This window comes from Procambarus clarkii, chromosome 73, assembly GCF_040958095.1.
Source record: "Procambarus clarkii isolate CNS0578487 chromosome 73, FALCON_Pclarkii_2.0, whole genome shotgun sequence".
Classification (NCBI taxonomy): Eukaryota; Metazoa; Arthropoda; class Malacostraca; order Decapoda; family Cambaridae; genus Procambarus; species Procambarus clarkii.
The window spans coordinates 29,599,791-29,618,867 of NC_091222.1; the positions used below are offsets into that span (position 1 = coordinate 29,599,791).

The 19,077-nt window shown below is 45.8% G+C and overlaps 1 protein-coding gene across 1 annotated transcript in view; it reads left to right on the plus strand.

Annotated features, from left to right (window-relative positions):
- Positions 1-4,026: 4,026 nt before the first annotated feature.
- Positions 4,027-19,077, plus strand: part of LOC138356700 (mucin-17-like) — a 42,468-nt gene continuing 27,417 nt past the window's right edge. The window contains exons 1-6 of the mRNA XM_069312898.1: positions 4,027-4,266; positions 6,497-6,931; positions 9,159-9,629; positions 11,991-12,425; positions 14,872-15,342; positions 17,702-18,136. Of these exons, the coding sequence (XP_069168999.1) occupies positions 4,027-4,266; positions 6,497-6,931; positions 9,159-9,629; positions 11,991-12,425; positions 14,872-15,342; positions 17,702-18,136 (2,487 nt within the window). The remainder of the gene's footprint in view (positions 4,267-6,496; positions 6,932-9,158; positions 9,630-11,990; positions 12,426-14,871; positions 15,343-17,701; positions 18,137-19,077) is intronic.

A 19,077-nucleotide genomic window follows, 5' to 3' on the forward strand; every position in this document is an offset into this window, starting at 1 on the left:
TCGTAATTTGAAACTGAAAATAGGTGCAGAGAGTCAGAATTCGGCTCAAAAATCACGCTCAGGAGTCAAATTTCCGACATTTCAGACATTTTAAAAACTGCAGGGGGGTTTGGGCAAAATATGACCCATCGCCGTTTACAGTAATTGGCATATTTTCGGTATGAAACGTCGTAATTTGAAACTGAAAATAGGTGCAGAGAGTCAGAATTCGGCTCAAAAATCACGCTCAGGAGTCAAATTTCCGACATTTCAGACATTTTAAATAACACTTTCGCGCTCTCGGCGTTCAAAAAAAAATCATACCCCAGATGCTTTCGGCGCTTCGCGCGCCTATGCGGTAAGACCGAAAAAGTGTACACTTTTTTGACTGTCAATTATTGTCAATTATTGTCAATTATTGTAACAATTAATTGACTGTCCTGACAATAATTGAAGGCGCACGTATTTAACTTTGGTATCACTGTGTTCGCAATAAAATTGTCTATAAGAACATATCTATAAAATGCCGCCAAAGCATAAGGATTATCAACACCAAATAAAAAACTATTCAGATCACTAGCCGAGAGCGCCAAACAGCAACAAAATGTTTCCACTCTCTTAATAGTTGCGAAGCCTACAGTTGTCCTACATCGCTAATTGTGGTATCATTGGAATCGCAATAAAATTCTCTACACGGACATATGCATATAAATATAGATTCAGTGTCGTAGCCCACCCATGCGAGCGGCGCACAACTAAACTACTGGACCAGCAGCTCCCGGGCCAGCCACTCAAGGTCACAGACAACACCTCTCAACCCAGCCAGCCAGCCGTCCTCACTCACGCCGCCAGCAGCCACCCCTGATAGCACTGTTGCAGCCCTGATACACTTCGCAACGGCGCTCTCAGGTGGAGATCTCAGACTACGATATGAAATACTCAAGGAACTATACAAGGAGAACAACCTACCACCGTTTGTGATACCAGAGGCCATGTTCACCTGCTCTACTACAACATAGGCCAACCCTACACCAGCAAACCCGACTACGGCAAACGACAGCACTCCGACGGCTTCTCAACCGATCTTAACATCTGCTGAACCATCAACTGTCATCGCACCTGAACCCAAAGTGACTACCAGCATAGCAGCCCCGAAATTGTTCAACCCATACACTACTGTCATGAGTTTTGTCGAAGAAAACGCTGACCCAAGAATGCAAGAATTTCATGTACCACTGAGGGACCCAGTATATGGAAACGAGGAGGGCGACGGCTTCGAATTGTCAGAATACGACCAAGAATCGATCTACCCAGTAAGCCTAGAAGGTCTGCAATCCCCACGCAGATTCCTGATTCACGACCCCAAGGACACAGAAGAACGATTGTCAATCCTGGACGTGGAAGCAGGAACAATAACGAAGAAACACAGAAACGGCGAGGAAACTGTTACCAGGGTAGTAACACACATGAAGACCCTGATGTGCAACAGCGTATGGCGAGCAGCAAGAGAAGACTTGAACGAATATGTGAAAGCGACAAGACCCACACCTTCACCAAGCACGCCAACAGACCAAACTCCACGCAAAAGAACAAAGAAAAATAACCAGCCTAGCTTCAGCACCAGATTCGCCCGAAGGTAGCCGCCTTCACCCCCCCCCTCTTTAGGGGTATAGGGACCTAATTTTGCTCGTTTTGAGGTGGTGGAACCCCTGCAAGCTTCGGAGCAGACCAACGTGCAAGACAGAAGACGGAAGACTCCAGCTTCAAAGAAGAAAGAAAACTTCAGCTTCAAAGAAGAAAGAAGACTTCAACTCCTAAGAAGAAAGAAGACTCCACACATCATGAGGAAAGAAGACCTCACACCGCCGCCCCTCCCTCTGGACCCTGCCCGCCAAGCCTAAGCCGACCAGGTGTTCAAGTAGCCTCATATTCAGCCGCGCAGCTGGGTCTAGCCCTGGCTCTATCTCTACAACTACCGACGCTTCCTCTCACCCAAGCTATTCTTTACTTATACCCACTTCAAAGCTCACCCGAAGGGTATCTTGTCCTATATTTAATTCGATTCGAGCCCACCCAAAACAGTGTGGAAAGTGGCCGAAGTGTTACCCGCGGCGGCATATGGGCGAAACTCGCTTTGAAAAGTGTATATTCAATTCACTGTCCTGACATTATTTGTCGATGTATGTATTTCATTTTTGTACCAATGTGCTCGCAATAGTATGTTCTATAAGAACGTAGGTATTAATGGTCACATAAGGATGCGTTCGACCGGCAACATTTATAAAAACTACGTCGATTATACTCGTCGTGTCAATAATACAATTGTTTTACCACGATGATTCACTGCCACGCCGTTTTCTTTATTAAGCTGTTCGGCTATTAGAGAAAACGAAAATTTCATGGCAAACATTTGTAAACTATTCCCAAGTTGATCGGATAATAATTTTTTTTTTTTTTTTGAGATATATACAAGAGTTGTTACATTCATGTACAGCCACTAGTACACGTAGCGTTTCGGGCAGGTCCCTGGAATACGATCCCCTGCCGCGAAGAATAGTTTTTTCATCCAAGTACACATTTTACTGTTGCGTTAAACAGAGGCTACAGTTAAGGAATTGCGCCCAGTAAATCCTCCCCGGCCAGGATACGAACCCATGACATAGCGCTCGCGGAACGCCAGGCGAGTGTCTTACCACTACACCACGGAGACTGTAAATGGATTTTATACAAATATTTTTGCTCGTGACTCCCGAGAGGGGCACGCGTGCGGTGTGATTAATAATATTGGTGACAACGACGGTCTGCAGGAATGCGCCAAAGTGTTTAAAAACTGCAGGGGGGTTTGGGCAAAATATGACCCATCGTCGTTTTCAGTAATTGGCATATTTTCGGTATGAAAAGTCGTAATTTGAAACTGAAAATAGGTGCAGAGAGTCAGAATTCGGCTCAAAAATCACGCTCAGGAGTCAAATTTCCGACATTTCAGACATTTTAAAAACTGCAGGGGGGTTTGGGCAAAATATGACCCATCGCCGTTTACAGTAATTGGCATATTTTCGGTATGAAACGTCGTAATTTGAAACTGAAAATAGGTGCAGAGAGTCAGAATTCGGCTCAAAAATCACGCTCAGGAGTCAAATTTCCGACATTTCAGACATTTTAAATAACACTTTCGCGCTCTCAGCGTTCAAAAAAAAATCATACCCCAGATGCTTTCGGCGCTTCGCGCGCCTATGCGGTAAGACCGAAAAAGTGTACACTTTTTTGACTGTCCTGACAATAATTGAAGGCGCACGTATTTAACTTTGGTATCACTGTGTTCGCAATAAAATTGTCTATAAGAACATATCTATAAAATGCCGCCAAAGCATAAGGATTATCAACACCAAATAAAAAACTATTCAGATCACAAGCCGAGAGTGCCAAACAGCAACAAAATGTTTCCACTCTCTTAATAGTTGCGAAGCCTACAGTTGTCCTACATCGCTAATTGTGGTATCATTGGAATCGCAATAAAATTCTCTACACGGACATATGCATATAAATATAGATTCAATGTCGTAGCCCACCCATGTGAGCGGCGCACAACTAAACTACTGGACCAGCAGCTCCCGGGCCAGCCACTCAAGGTCACAGACAACACCTCTCAACCCAGCCAGCCAGCCGTCCTCACTCACGCCGCCAGCAGCCACCCCTGATAGCACTGTTGCAGCCCTGATACACTTCGCAACGGCGCTCTCAGGTGGAGATCTCAGACTACGATATGAAATACTCAAGGAACTATACAAGGAGAACAACCTACCACCGTTTGTGATACCAGAGGCCATGTTCACCTGCTCTACTACAACATAGGCCAACCCTACACCAGCAAACCCGACTACGGCAAACGACAGCACTCCGACGGCTTCTCAACCGATCTCAACATCTGCTGAACCATCAACTGTCATCGCACCTGAACCCAAAGTGACTACCAGCATAGCAGCCCCGAAATTGTTCAACCCATACACTACTGTCATGAGTTTTGTCGAAGAAAACGCTGACCCAAGAATGCAAGAATTTCATGTACCACTGAGGGACCCAGTATATGGAAACGAGGAGGGCGACGGCTTCGAATTGTCAGAATACGACCAAGAATCGATCTACCCAGTAAGCCTAGAAGGTCTGCAATCCCCACGCAGATTCCTGATTCACGACCCCAAGGACACAGAAGAACCATTGTCAATCCTGGACGTGGAAGCAGGAACAATAACGAAGAAACACAGAAACGGCGAGGAAACTGTTACCAGGGTAGTAACACACATGATGACCCTGATGTGCAACAGCGTATGGCGAGCAGCAAGAGAAGACTTGAACGAATATGTGAAAGCGACAAGACCCACACCTTCACCAAGCACGCCAACAGACCAAACTCCACGCAAAAGAACAAAGAAAAATAACCAGCCTAGCTTCAGCACCAGATTCGCCCGAAGGTAGCCGCCTTCAGCCCCCCCCCTCTTTAGGGGTATAGGGACCTAATTTTGCTCGTTTTGAGGTGGTGGAACCCCTGCAAGCTTCGGAGCAGACCAACGTGCAAGACAGAAGACGGAAGACTCCAGCTTCAAAGAAGAAAGAAGACTTCAGCTTCAAAGAAGAAAGAAGACTTCAACTCCTAAGAAGAAAGAAGACTCCACACATCATGAGGAAAGAAGACCTCACACCGCCGCCCCTCCCTCTGGACCCTGCCCGCCAAGCCTAAGCCGACCAGGTGTTCAAGTAGCCTCATATTCAGCCGCGCAGCTGGGTCTAGCCCTGGCTCTATCTCTACAACTACCGACGCTTCCTCTCACCCAAGCTATTCTTTACTTATACCCACTTCAAAGCTCACCCGAAGGGTATCTTGTCCTATATTTAATTCGATTCGAGCCCACCCAAAACAGTGTGGGAAGTGGCCGAAGTGTTACCCGCGGCGGCATATGGGCGAAACTCGCTTTGAAAAGTGTATATTCAATTCACTGTCCTGACATTATTTGTCGATGTATGTATTTCATTTTTGTACCAGTGTGCTCGCAATAGTATGTTCTATAAGAACGTAGGTATTAATGGTCACATAAGGATGCGTTCGACCGGCAACATTTATAAAAACTACGTCGATTATACTCGTCGTGTCAATAATACAATTGTTTTACCACGATGATTCACTGCCACGCCGTTTTCTTTATTAAGCTGTTCGGCTATTAGAGAAAACGAAAATTTCATGGCAAACATTTGTAAACTATTCCCAAGTTGATCGGATAATAATTTTTTTTTTTTTTTTGATATATATACAAGAGTTGTTACATTCATGTACAGCCACTAGTACACGTAGCGTTTCGGGCAGGTCCCTGGAATACGATCCCCTGCCGCGAAGAATCGTTTTTTCATCCAAGTACACATTTTACTGTTGCGTTAAACAGAGGCTACAGTTAAGGAATTGCGCCCAGTAAATCCTCCCCGGCCAGGATACGAACCCATGACATAGCGCTCGCGGAACGCCAGGCGAGTGTCTTACCACTACACCACGGAGACTAAATGGATTTTATACAAATATTTTTGCTCGTGACTCCCGAGAGGGGCACGCGTGCGGTGTGATTAATAATATTGGTGACAACGACGGTCTGCAGGAATGCGCCAAAGTGTTTAAAAACTGCAGGGGGGTTTGGGCAAAATATGACCCATCGTCGTTTTCAGTAATTGGCATATTTTCGGTATGAAAAGTCGTAATTTGAAACTGAAAATAGGTGCAGAGAGTCAGAATTCGGCTCAAAAATCACGCTCAGGAGTCAAATTTCCGACATTTCAGACATTTCAAATAACACTTTCGCGCTCTCGGCGTTCAAAAAAAAATCATACCCCAGATGCTTTTGGCGCTTCGCGCGCCTATGCGGTAAGACCGAAAAAGTGTACACTTTTTTGACTGTCCTGACAATAATTGAAGGCGCACGTATTTAACTTTGGTATCACTGTGTTCGCAATAAAATTGTCTATAAGAACATATCTATAAAATGCCGCCAAAGCATAAGGATTATCAACACCAAATAAAAAAACTATTCAGATCACTAGCCGAGAGCGCCAAACAGCAACAAAATGTTTCCACTCTCTTAATAGTTGCGAAGCCTACAGTTGTCCTACATCGCTAATTGTGGTATCATTGGAATCGCAATAAAATTCTCTACACGGACATATGCATATAAATATAGATTCAATGTCGTAGCCCACCCATGCGAGCGGCGCACAACTAAACTACTGGACCAGCAGCTCCCGGGCCAGCCACTCAAGGTCACAGACAACACCTCTCAACCCAGCCAGCCAGCCGTCCTCACTCACGCCGCCAGCAGCCACCCCTGATAGCACTGTTGCAGCCCTGATACACTTCGCAACGGCGCTCTCAGGTGGAGATCTCAGACTACGATATGAAATACTCAAGGAACTATACAAGGAGAACAACCTACCACCGTTTGTGATACCAGAGGCCATGTTCACCTGCTCTACTACAACATAGGCCAACCCTACACCAGCAAACCCGACTACGGCAAACGACAGCACTCCGACGGCTTCTCAACCGATCTCAACATCTGCTGAACCATCAACTGTCATCGCACCTGAACCCAAAGTGACTACCAGCATAGCAGCCCGGAAATTGTTCAACCCATACACTACTGTCATGAGTTTTGTCGAAGAAAACGCTGACCCAAGAATGCAAGAATTTCATGTACCACTGAGGGACCCAGTATATGGAAACAAGGAGGGCGACGGCTTCGAATTGTCAGAATACGACCAAGAATCGATCTACCCAGTAAGCCTAGAAGGTCTGCAATCCCCACGCAGATTCCTGATTCACGACCCCAAGGACACAGAAGAACCATTGTCAATCCTGGACGTGGAAGCAGGAACAATAACGAAGAAACACAGAAACGGCGAGGAAACTGTTACCAGGGTAGTAACACACATGATGACCCTGATGTGCAACAGCGTATGGCGAGCAGCAAGAGAAGACTTGAACGAATATGTGAAAGCGACAAGACCCACACCTTCACCAAGCACGCCAACAGACCAAACTCCACGCAAAAGAACAAAGAAAAATAACCAGCCTAGCTTCAGCACCAGATTCGCCCGAAGGTAGCCGCCTTCACCCCCCCCCTCTTTAGGGGTATAGGGACCTAATTTTGCTCGTTTTGAGGTGGTGGAACCCCTGCAAGCTTCGGAGCAGACCAACGTGCAAGACAGAAGACGGAAGACTCCAGCTTCAAAGAAGAAAGAAGACTTCAGCTTCAAAGAAGAAAGAAGACTTCAACTCCTAAGAAGAAAGAAGACTCCACACATCATGAGGAAAGAAGACCTCACACCGCCGCCCCTCCCTCTGGACCCTGCCCGCCAAGCCTAAGCCGACCAGGTGTTCAAGTAGCCTCATATTCAGCCGCGCAGCTGGGTCTAGCCCTGGCTCTATCTCTACAACTACCGACGCTTCCTCTCACCCAAGCTATTCTTTACTTATACCCACTTCAAAGCTCACCCGAAGGGTATCTTGTCCTATATTTAATTCGATTCGAGCCCACCCAAAACAGTGTGGGAAGTGGCCGAAGTGTTACCCGCGGCGGCATATGGGCGAAACTCGCTTTGAAAAGTGTATATTCAATTCACTGTCCTGACATTATTTGTCGATGTATGTATTTCATTTTTGTACCAGTGTGCTCGCAATAGTATGTTCTATAAGAACGTAGGTATTAATGGTCACATAAGGATGCGTTCGACCGGCAACATTTATAAAAACTACGTCGATTATACTCGTCGTGTCAATAATACAATTGTTTTACCACGATGATTCACTGCCACGCCGTTTTCTTTATTAAGCTGTTCGGCTATTAGAGAAAACGAAAATTTCATGGCAAACATTTGTAAACTATTCCCAAGTTGATCGGATAATAATTTTTTTTTTTTTTTGAGATATATACAAGAGTTGTTACATTCATGTACAGCCACTAGTACACGTAGCGTTTCGGGCAGGTCCCTGGAATACGATCCCCTGCCGCGAAGAATCGTTTTTTCATCCAAGTACACATTTTACTGTTGCGTTAAACAGAGGCTACAGTTAAGGAATTGCGCCCAGTAAATCCTCCCCGGCCAGGATACGAACCCATGACATAGCGCTCGCGGAACGCCAGGCGAGTGTCTTACCACTACACCACGGAGACTAAATGGATTTTATACAAATATTTTTGCTCGTGACTCCCGAGAGGGGCACGCGTGCGGTGTGATTAATAATATTGGTGACAACGACGGTCTGCAGGAATGCGCCAAAGTGTTTAAAAACTGCAGGGGGGTTTGGGCAAAATATGACCCATCGTCGTTTTCAGTAATTGGCATATTTTCGGTATGAAAAGTCGTAATTTGAAACTGAAAATAGGTGCAGAGAGTCAGAATTCGGCTCAAAAATCACGCTCAGGAGTCAAATTTCCGACATTTCAGACATTTTAAATAACACTTTCGCGCTCTCGGCGTTCAAAAAAAAATCATACCCCAGATGCTTTGGGCGCTTCGCGCGCCTATGCGGTAAGACCGAAAAAGTGTACACTTTTTTGACTGTCCTGACAATAATTGAAGGCGCACGTATTTAACTTTGGTATCACTGTGTTCGCAATAAAATTGTCTATAAGAACATATCTATAAAATGCCGCCAAAGCATAAGGATTATCAACACCAAATAAAAAACTATTCAGATCACTAGCCGAGAGCGCCAAACAGCAACAAAATGTTTCCACTCTCTTAATAGTTGCGAAGCCTACAGTTGTCCTACATCGCTAATTGTGGTATCATTGGAATCGCAATAAAATTCTCTACACGGACATATGCATATAAATATAGATTCAATGTCGTAGCCCACCCATGCGAGCGGCGCACAACTAAACTACTGGACCAGCAGCTCCCGGGCCAGCCACTCAAGGTCACAGACAACACCTCTCAACCCAGCCAGCCAGCCGTCCTCACTCACGCCGCCAGCAGCCACCCCTGATAGCACTGTTGCAGCCCTGATACACTTCGCAACGGCGCTCTCAGGTGGAGATCTCAGACTACGATATGAAATACTCAAGGAACTATACAAGGAGAACAACCTACCACCGTTTGTGATACCAGAGGCCATGTTCACCTGCTCTACTACAACATAGGCCAACCCTACACCAGCAAACCCGACTACGGCAAACGACAGCACTCCGACGGCTTCTCAACCGATCTCAACATCTGCTGAACCATCAACTGTCATCGCACCTGAACCCAAAGTGACTACCAGCATAGCAGCCCCGAAATTGTTCAACCCATACACTACTGTCATGAGTTTTGTCGAAGAAAACGCTGACCCAAGAATGCAAGAATTTCATGTACCACTGAGGGACCCAGTATATGGAAACGAGGAGGGCGACGGCTTCGAATTGTCAAAATACGACCAAGAATCGATCTACCCAGTAAGCCTAGAAGGTCTGCAATCCCCACGCAGATTCCTGATTCACGACCCCAAGGACACAGAAGAACCATTGTCAATCCTGGACGTGGAAGCAGGAACAATAACGAAGAAACACAGAAACGGCGAGGAAACTGTTACCAGGGTAGTAACACCCATGATGACCCTGATGTGCAACAGCGTATGGCGAGCAGCAAGAGAAGACTTGAACGAATATGTGAAAGCGACAAGACCCACACCTTCACCAAGCACGCCAACAGACCAAACTCCACGCAAAAGAACAAAGAAAAATAACCAGCCTAGCTTCAGCACCAGATTCGCCCGAAGGTAGCCGCCTTCACCCCCCCCCTCTTTAGGGGTATAGGGACCTAATTTTGCTCGTTTTGAGGTGGTGGAACCCCTGCAAGCTTCGGAGCAGACCAACGTGCAAGACAGAAGACGGAAGACTCCAGCTTCAAAGAAGAAAGAAGACTTCAGCTTCAAAGAAGAAAGAAGACTTCAACTCCTAAGAAGAAAGAAGACTCCACACATCATGAGGAAAGAAGACCTCACACCGCCGCCCCTCCCTCTGGACCCTGCCCGCCAAGCCTAAGCCGACCAGGTGTTCAAGTAGCCTCATATTCAGCCGCGCAGCTGGGTCTAGCCCTGGCTCTATCTCTACAACTACCGACGCTTCCTCTCACCCAAGCTATTCTTTACTTATACGCACTTCAAAGCTCACCCGAAGGGTATCTTGTCCTATATTTAATTCGATTCGAGCCCACCCAAAACAGTGTGGGAAGTGGCCGAAGTGTTACCCGCGGCGGCATATGGGCGAAACTCGCTTTGAAAAGTGTATATTCAATTCACTGTCCTGACATTATTTGTCGATGTATGTATTTCATTTTTGTACCAATGTGCTCGCAATAGTATGTTCTATAAGAAAGTAGGTATTAATGGTCACATAAGGATGCGTTCGACCGGCAACATTTATAAAAACTACGTCGATTATACTCGTCGTGTCAATAATACAATTGTTTTACCACGATGATTCACTGCCACGCCGTTTTCTTTATTAAGCTGTTCGGCTATTAGAGAAAACGAAAATTTCATGGCAAACATTTGTAAACTATTCCCAAGTTGATCGGATAATAATTTTTTTTTTTTTTGAGATATATACAAGAGTTGTTACATTCATGTACAGCCACTAGTACACGTAGCGTTTCGGGCAGGTCCCTGGAATACGATCCCCTGCCGCGAAGAATCGTTTTTTCATCCAAGTACACATTTTACTGTTGCGTTAAACAGAGGCTACAGTTAAGGAATTGCGCCCAGTAAATCCTCCCCGGCCAGGATACGAACCCATGACATAGCGCTCGCGGAACGCCAGGCGAGTGTCTTACCACTACACCACGGAGACTGTAAATGGATTTTATACAAATATTTTTGCTCGTGACTCCATGAGAGGGGCACGCGTGCGGTGTGATTAATAATATTGGTGACAACGACGGTCTGCAGGAATGCGCCAAAGTGTTTAAAAACTGCAGGGGGGTTTGGGCAAAATATGACCCATCGTCGTTTTCAGTAATTGGCATATTTTCGGTATGAAAAGTCGTAATTTGAAACTGAAAATAGGTGCAGAGAGTCAGAATTCGGCTCAAAAATCACGCTCAGGAGTCAAATTTCCGACATTTCAGACATTTTAAAAACTGCAGGGGGGTTTGGGCAAAATATGACCCATCGCCGTTTACAGTAATTGGCATATTTTCGGTATGAAACGTCGTAATTTGAAACTGAAAATAGGTGCAGAGAGTCAGAATTCGGCTCAAAAATCACGCTCAGGAGTCAAATTTCCGACATTTCAGACATTTTAAATAACACTTTCGCGCTCTCGGCGTTCAAAAAAAAATCATACCCCAGATGCTTTCGGCGCTTCGCGCGCCTATGCGGTAAGACCGAAAAAGTGTACACTTTTTTGACTGTCCTGACAATAATTGAAGGCGCACGTATTTAACTTTGGTATCACTGTGTTCGCAATAAAATTGTCTATAAGAACATATCTATAAAATGCCGCCAAAGCATAAGGATTATCAACACCAAATAAAAAACTATTCAGATCACTAGCCGAGAGCGCCAAACAGCAACAAAATGTTTCCACTCTCTTAATAGTTGCGAAGCCTACAGTTGTCCTACATCGCTAATTGTGGTATCATTGGAATCGCAATAAAATTCTCTACACGGACATATGCATATAAATATAGATTCAATGTCGTAGCCCACCCATGCGAGCGGCGCACAACTAAACTACTGGACCAGCAGCTCCCGGGCCAGCCACTCAAGGTCACAGACAACACCTCTCAACCCAGCCAGCCAGCCGTCCTCACTCACGCCGCCAGCAGCCACCCCTGATAGCACTGTTGCAGCCCTGATACACTTCGCAACGGCGCTCTCAGGTGGAGATCTCAGACTACGATATGAAATACTCAAGGAACTATACAAGGAGAACAACCTACCACCGTTTGTGATACCAGAGGCCATGTTCACCTGCTCTACTACAACATAGGCCAACCCTACACCAGCAAACCCGACTACGGCAAACGACAGCACTCCGACGGCTTCTCAACCGATCTCAACATCTGCTGAACCATCAACTGTCATCGCACCTGAACCCAAAGTGACTACCAGCATAGCAGCCCCGAAATTGTTCAACCCATACACTACTGTCATGAGTTTTGTCGAAGAAAACGCTGACCCAAGAATGCAAGAATTTCATGTACCACTGAGGGACCCAGTATATGGAAACGAGGAGGGCGACGGCTTCGAATTGTCAGAATACGACCAAGAATCGATCTACCCAGTAAGCCTAGAAGGTCTGCAATCCCCACGCAGATTCCTGATTCACGACCCCAAGGACACAGAAGAACCATTGTCAATCCTGGACGTGGAAGCAGGAACAATAACGAAGAAACACAGAAACGGCGAGGAAACTGTTACCAGGGTAGTAACACACATGAAGACCCTGATGTGCAACAGCGTATGGCGAGCAGCAAGAGAAGACTTGAACGAATATGTGAAAGCGACAAGACCCACACCTTCACCAAGCACGCCAACAGACCAAACTCCACGCAAAAGAACAAAGAAAAATAACCAGCCTAGCTTCAGCACCAGATTCGCCCGAAGGTAGCCGCCTTCACCCCCCCCCTCTTTAGGGGTATAGGGACCTAATTTTGCTCGTTTTGAGGTGGTGGAACCCCTGCAAGCTTCGGAGCAGACCAACGTGCAAGACAGAAGACGGAAGACTCCAGCTTCAAAGAAGAAAGAAGACTTCAGCTTCAAAGAAGAAAGAAGACTTCAACTCCTAAGAAGAAAGAAGACTCCACACATCATGAGGAAAGAAGACCTCACACCGCCGCCCCTCCCTCTGGACCCTGCCCGCCAAGCCTAAGCCGACCAGGTGTTCAAGTAGCCTCATATTCAGCCGCGCAGCTGGGTCTAGCCCTGGCTCTATCTCTACAACTACCGACGCTTCCTCTCACCCAAGCTATTCTTTACTTATACCCACTTCAAAGCTCACCCGAAGGGTATCTTGTCCTATATTTAATTCGATTCGAGCCCACCCAAAACAGTGTGGGAAGTGGCCGAAGTGTTACCCGCGGCGGCATATGGGCGAAACTCGCTTTGAAAAGTGTATATTCAATTCACTGTCCTGACATTATTTGTCGATGTATGTATTTCATTTTTGTACCAATGTGCTCGCAATAGTATGTTCTATAAGAAAGTAGGTATTAATGGTCACATAAGGATGCGTTCGACCGGCAACATTTATAAAAACTACGTCGATTATACTCGTCGTGTCAATAATACAATTGTTTTACCACGATGATACACTGCCACGCCGTTTTCTTTATTAAGCTGTTCGGCTATTAGAGAAAACGAAAATTTCATGGCAAACATTTGTAAACTATTCCCAAGTTGATAGGATAATAATTTTTTTTTTTTTTTGAGATATATACAAGAGTTGTTACATTCATGTACAGCCACTAGTACACGTAGCGTTTCGGGCAGGTCCCTGGAATACGATCCCCTGCCGCGAAGAATCGTTTTTTCATCCAAGTACACATTTTACTGTTGCGTTAAACAGAGGCTACAGTTAAGGAATTGCGCCCAGTAAATCCTCCCCGGCCAGGATACGAACCCATGACATAGCGCTCGCGGAACGCCAGGCGAGTGTCTTACCACTACACCACGGAGACTGTAAATGGATTTTATACAAATATTTTTGCTCGTGACTCCATGAGAGGGGCACGCGTGCGGTGTGATTAATAATATTGGTGACAACGACGGTCTGCAGGAATGCGCCAAAGTGTTTAAAAACTGCAGGGGGGTTTGGGCAAAATATGACCCATCGTCGTTTTCAGTAATTGGCATATTTTCGGTATGAAAAGTCGTAATTTGAAACTGAAAATAGGTGCAGAGAGTCAGAATTCGGCTCAAAAATCACGCTCAGGAGTCAAATTTCCGACATTTCAGACATTTTAAAAACTGCAGGGGGGGTTTGGGCAAAATATGACCCATCGCCGTTTACAGTAATTGGCATATTTTCGGTATGAAACGTCGTAATTTGAAACTGAAAATAGGTGCAGAGAGTCAGAATTCGGCTCAAAAATCACGCTCAGGAGTCAAATTTCCGACATTTCAGACATTTTAAATAACACTTTCGCGCTCTCGGCGTTCAAAAAAAAATCATACCCCAGATGCTTTCGGCGCTTCGCGCGCCTATGCGGTACGACCGAAAAAGTGTACACTTTTTTGACTGTCAATTATTGTCAATTATTGTCAATTATTGTAACAATTAATTGACTGTCCTGACAATAATTGAAGGCGCACGTATTTAACTTTGGTATCACTGTGTTCGCAATAAAATTGTCTATAAGAACATATCTATAAAATGCCGCCAAAGCATAAGGATTATCAACACCAAATAAAAAACTATTCAGATCACTAGCCGAGAGCGCCAAACAGCAACAAAATGTTTCCACTCTCTTAATAGTTGCGAAGCCTACAGTTGTCCTACATCGCTAATTGTGGTATCATTGGAATCGCAATAAAATTCTCTACACGGACATATGCATATAAATATAGATTCAATGTCGTAGCCCACCCATGCGAGCGGCGCACAACTAAACTACTGGACCAGCAGCTCCCGGGCCAGCCACTCAAGGTCACAGACAACACCTCTCAACCCAGCCAGCCAGCCGTCCTCACTCACGCCGCCAGCAGCCACCCCTGATAGCACTGTTGCAGCCCTGATACACTTCGCAACGGCGCTCTCAGGTGGAGATCTCAGACTACGATATGAAATACTCAAGGAACTATACAAGGAGAACAACCTACCACCGTTTGTGATACCAGAGGCCATGTTCACCTGCTCTACTACAACATAGGCCAACCCTACACCAGCAAACCCGACTACGGCAAACGACAGCACTCCGACGGCTTCTCAACCGATCTCAACATCTGCTGAACCATCAACTGTCATCGCACCTGAACCCAAAGTGACTACCAGCATAGCAGCCCCGAAATTGTTCAACCCATACACTACTGTCATGAGTTTTGTCGAAGAAAACGCTGACCCAAGAATGCAAGAATTTCATGTACCACTGAGGGACCCAGTATATGGAAACGAGGAGGGCGACGGCTTCGAATTGTCAGAATACGACCAAGAATCGATCTACCCAGTAAGCCTAGAAGGTCTGCAATCCCCACGCAGATTCCTGATTCACGACCCCAAGGACACAGAAGAACCATTGTCAATCCTGGACGTGGAAGCAGGAACAATAACGAAGAAACACAGAAACGGCGAGGAAACTGTTACCAGGGTAGTAACACCCATGATGACCCTGATGTGCAACAGCGTATGGCGAGCAGCAAGAGAAGACTTGAACGAATATGTGAAAGCGACAAGACCCACACCTTCACCAAGCACGCCAACAGACCAAACTCCACGCAAAAGAACAAAGAAAAATAACCAGCCTAGCTTCAGCACCAGATTCGCCCGAAGGTAGCCGCCTTCACCCCCCCCCTCTTTAGGGGTATAGGGACCTAATTTTGCTCGTTTTGAGGTGGTGGAACCCCTGCAAGCTTCGGAGCAGACCAACGTGCAAGACAGAAGACGGAAGACTCCAGCTTCAAAGAAGAAAGAAGACTTCAGCTTCAAAGAAGAAAGAAGACTTCAACTCCTAAGAAGAAAGAAGACTCCACACATCATGAGGAAAGAAGACCTCACACCGCCGCCCCTCCCTCTGGACCCTGCCCGCCAAGCCTAAGCCGACCAGGTGTTCAAGTAGCCTCATATTCAGCCGCGCAGCTGGGTCTAGCCCTGGCTCTATCTCTACAACTACCGACGCTTCCTCTCACCCAAGCTATTCTTTACTTATACCCACTTCAAAGCTCACCCGAAGGGTATCTTGTCCTATATTTAATTCGATTCGAGCCCACCCAAAACAGTGTGGGAAGTGGCCGAAGTGTTACCCGCGGCGGCATATGGGCGAAACTCGCTTTGAAAAGTGTATATTCAATTCACTGTCCTGACATTATTTGTCGATGTATGTATTTCATTTTTGTACCAATGTGCTCGCAATAGTATGTTCTATAAGAACGTAGGTATTAATGGTCACATAAGGATGCGTTCGACCGGCAACATTTATAAAAACTACGTCGATTATACTCGTCGTGTCAATAATACAATTGTTTTACCACGATGATTCACTGCCACGCCGTTTTCTTTATTAAGCTGTTCGGCTATTAGAGAAAACGAAAATTTCATGGCAAACATTTGTAAACTATTCCCAAGTTGATCGGATAATATTTTTTTTTTTTTTTTAGATATATACAAGAGTTGTTACATTCATGTACAGCCACTAGTACACGTAGCGTTTCGGGCAGGTCCCTGGAATACGATCCCCTGCCGCGAAGAATCGTTTTTTCATCCAAGTACACATTTTACTGTTGCGTTAAACAGAGGCTACAGTTAAGGAATTGCGCCCAGTAAATCCTCCCCGGCCAGGATACGAACCCATGACATAGCGCTCGCGGAACGCCAGGCGAGTGTCTTACCACTACACCACGGAGACTGTAAATGGATTTTATACAAATATTTTTGCTCGTGACTCCCGAGAGGGGCACGCGTGCGGTGTGATTAATAATATTGGTGACAACGACGGTCTGCAGGAATGCGCCAAAGTGTTTAAAAACTGCAGGGGGGTTTGGGCAAAATATGACCCATCGTCGTTTTCAGTAATTGGCATATTTTCGGTATGAAAAGTCGTAATTTGAAACTGAAAATAGGTGCAGAGAGTCAGAATTCGGCTCAAAAATCACGCTCAGGAGTCAAATTTCCGACATTTCAGACATTTTAAAAACTGCAGGGGGGTTTGGGTAAAATATGACCCATCGCCGTTTACAGTAATTGGCATATTTTCGGTATGAAACGTCGTAATTTGAAACTGAAAATAGGTGCATAGAGTCAGAATTCGGCTCAAAAATCACGCTCAGGAGTCAAATTTCTGACATTTCAGACATTTTAAATAACACTTTCGCGCTCTCGGCGTTCAAAAAAAATCATACCCCAGATTCTTTCGGCGCTTCGCGCGCCTATGCGGTAAGACCGAAAAAGTGTACACTTTTTTGACTGTCCTGACAATAATTGAAGGCGCACGTATTTCACTTTGGTATCACTGTGTTCGCAATAAAATTGTCTATAAGAACATATCTATAAAATGCCGCCGAAGCATAAGGATTATCAACACCAAATAAAAAACTATTCAGATCACTAGCCGAGAGCGCCAAACAGCAACAAAATGTTTCCACTCTCTTAATAGTTGCGAAGCCTACAGTTGTCCTACATCGCTAATTGTGGTATCATTGGAATCGCAATAAAATTCTCTACACGGACATATGCATATAAATATAGATTCAATGTCGTAGCCCACCCATGCGAGCGGCGCACAACTAAACTACTGGACCAGCAGCTCCTGGGCCAGCCACTCAAGGTCACAGACAACACCTCTCAACCCAGCCAGCCAGCCGTCCTCACTCACGCCGCCAGCAGCCACCCCTGATAGCACTGTTGCAGCCCTGATACACTTCGCAACGGCGCTCTCAGGTGGAGATCTCAGACTACGATATGAAATACTCAAGGAACTATACAAGGAGAACAACCTACCACCGTTTGTGATACCAGAGGCCATGTTCACCTGCTCTACTACAACATAGGCCAACCCTACACCAGCAAACCCGACTACGGCAAACGACAGCACTCCGACGGCTTCTCAACCGATCTCAACATCTGCTGAACCATCAACTGTCATCGCACCTGAACCCAAAGTGACTACCAGCATAGCAGCCCCGAAATTGTTCAACCCACACACTACTGTCATGAGTTTTGTCGAAGAAAACGCTGACCCAAGAATGCAAGAATTTCATGTACCACTGAGGGACCCAGTATATGGAAACGAGGAGGGCGACGGCTTCGAATTGTCAGAATACGACCAAGAATCGATCTACCCAGTAAGCCTAGAAGGTCTGCAATCCCCACGCAGATTCCTGATTCACGACCCCAAGGACACAGAAGAACCATTGTCAATCCTGGACGTGGAAGCAGGAACAATAACGAAGAAACACAGAAACGGCGAGGAAATTGTTACCAGGGTAGTAACACACATGAAGACCCTGATGTGCAACAGCGTATGGCGAGCAGCAAGAGAAGACTTGAACGAATATGTGAAAGCGACAAGACCCACACCTTCACCAAGCACGCCAACAGACCAAACTCCACGCAAAAGAACAAAGAAAAATAACCAGCCTAGCTTCAGCACCAGATTCGCCCGAAGGTAGCCGCCTTCACCCCCCCCCTCTTTAGGGGTATAGGGACCTAATTTTGCTCGTTTTGAGGTGGTGGAACCCCTGCAAGCTTCGGAGCAGACCAACGTGCAAGACAGAAGACGGAAGACTCCAGCTTCAAAGAAGAAAGAAGACTTCAGCTTCAAAGAAGAAAGAAGACTTCAACTCCTAAGAAGAAAGAAGACTCCACACATCATGAGGAAAGAAGACCTCACACCGCCGCCCCTCCCTCTGGACCCTGCCCGCCAAGCCTAAGCCGACCAGGTGTTCAAGTAGCCTCATATTCAGCCGCGCAGCTGGGTCTAGCCCTGGCTCTATCTCTACAACTACCGACGCTTCCTCTCACCCAAGCTATTCTTTACTTATACCCACTTCAAAGCTCAGCCGAAGGGTATCTTGTCCTATATTTAATTCGATTCGAGCCCACCCAAAACAGTGTGGGAAGTGGCCGAAGTGTTACCCGCGGCGGCATATGGGCGAAACTCGCTTTGAAAACTGTATATTCAATTCACTGTCCTGACATTATTTGTCGATGTATGTATTTCATTTTTGTACCAATGTGCTCGCAATAGTATGTTCTATAAGAACGTAGGTATTAATGGTCACATAAGGATGCGTTCGACCGGCAACATTTATAAAAACTACGTCGATTATACTCGTCGTGTCAATAATACAATTGTTTTACCACGATGATTCACTGCCACGCCGTTTTCTTTATTAAGCTGTTCGGCTATTAGAGAAAACGAAAA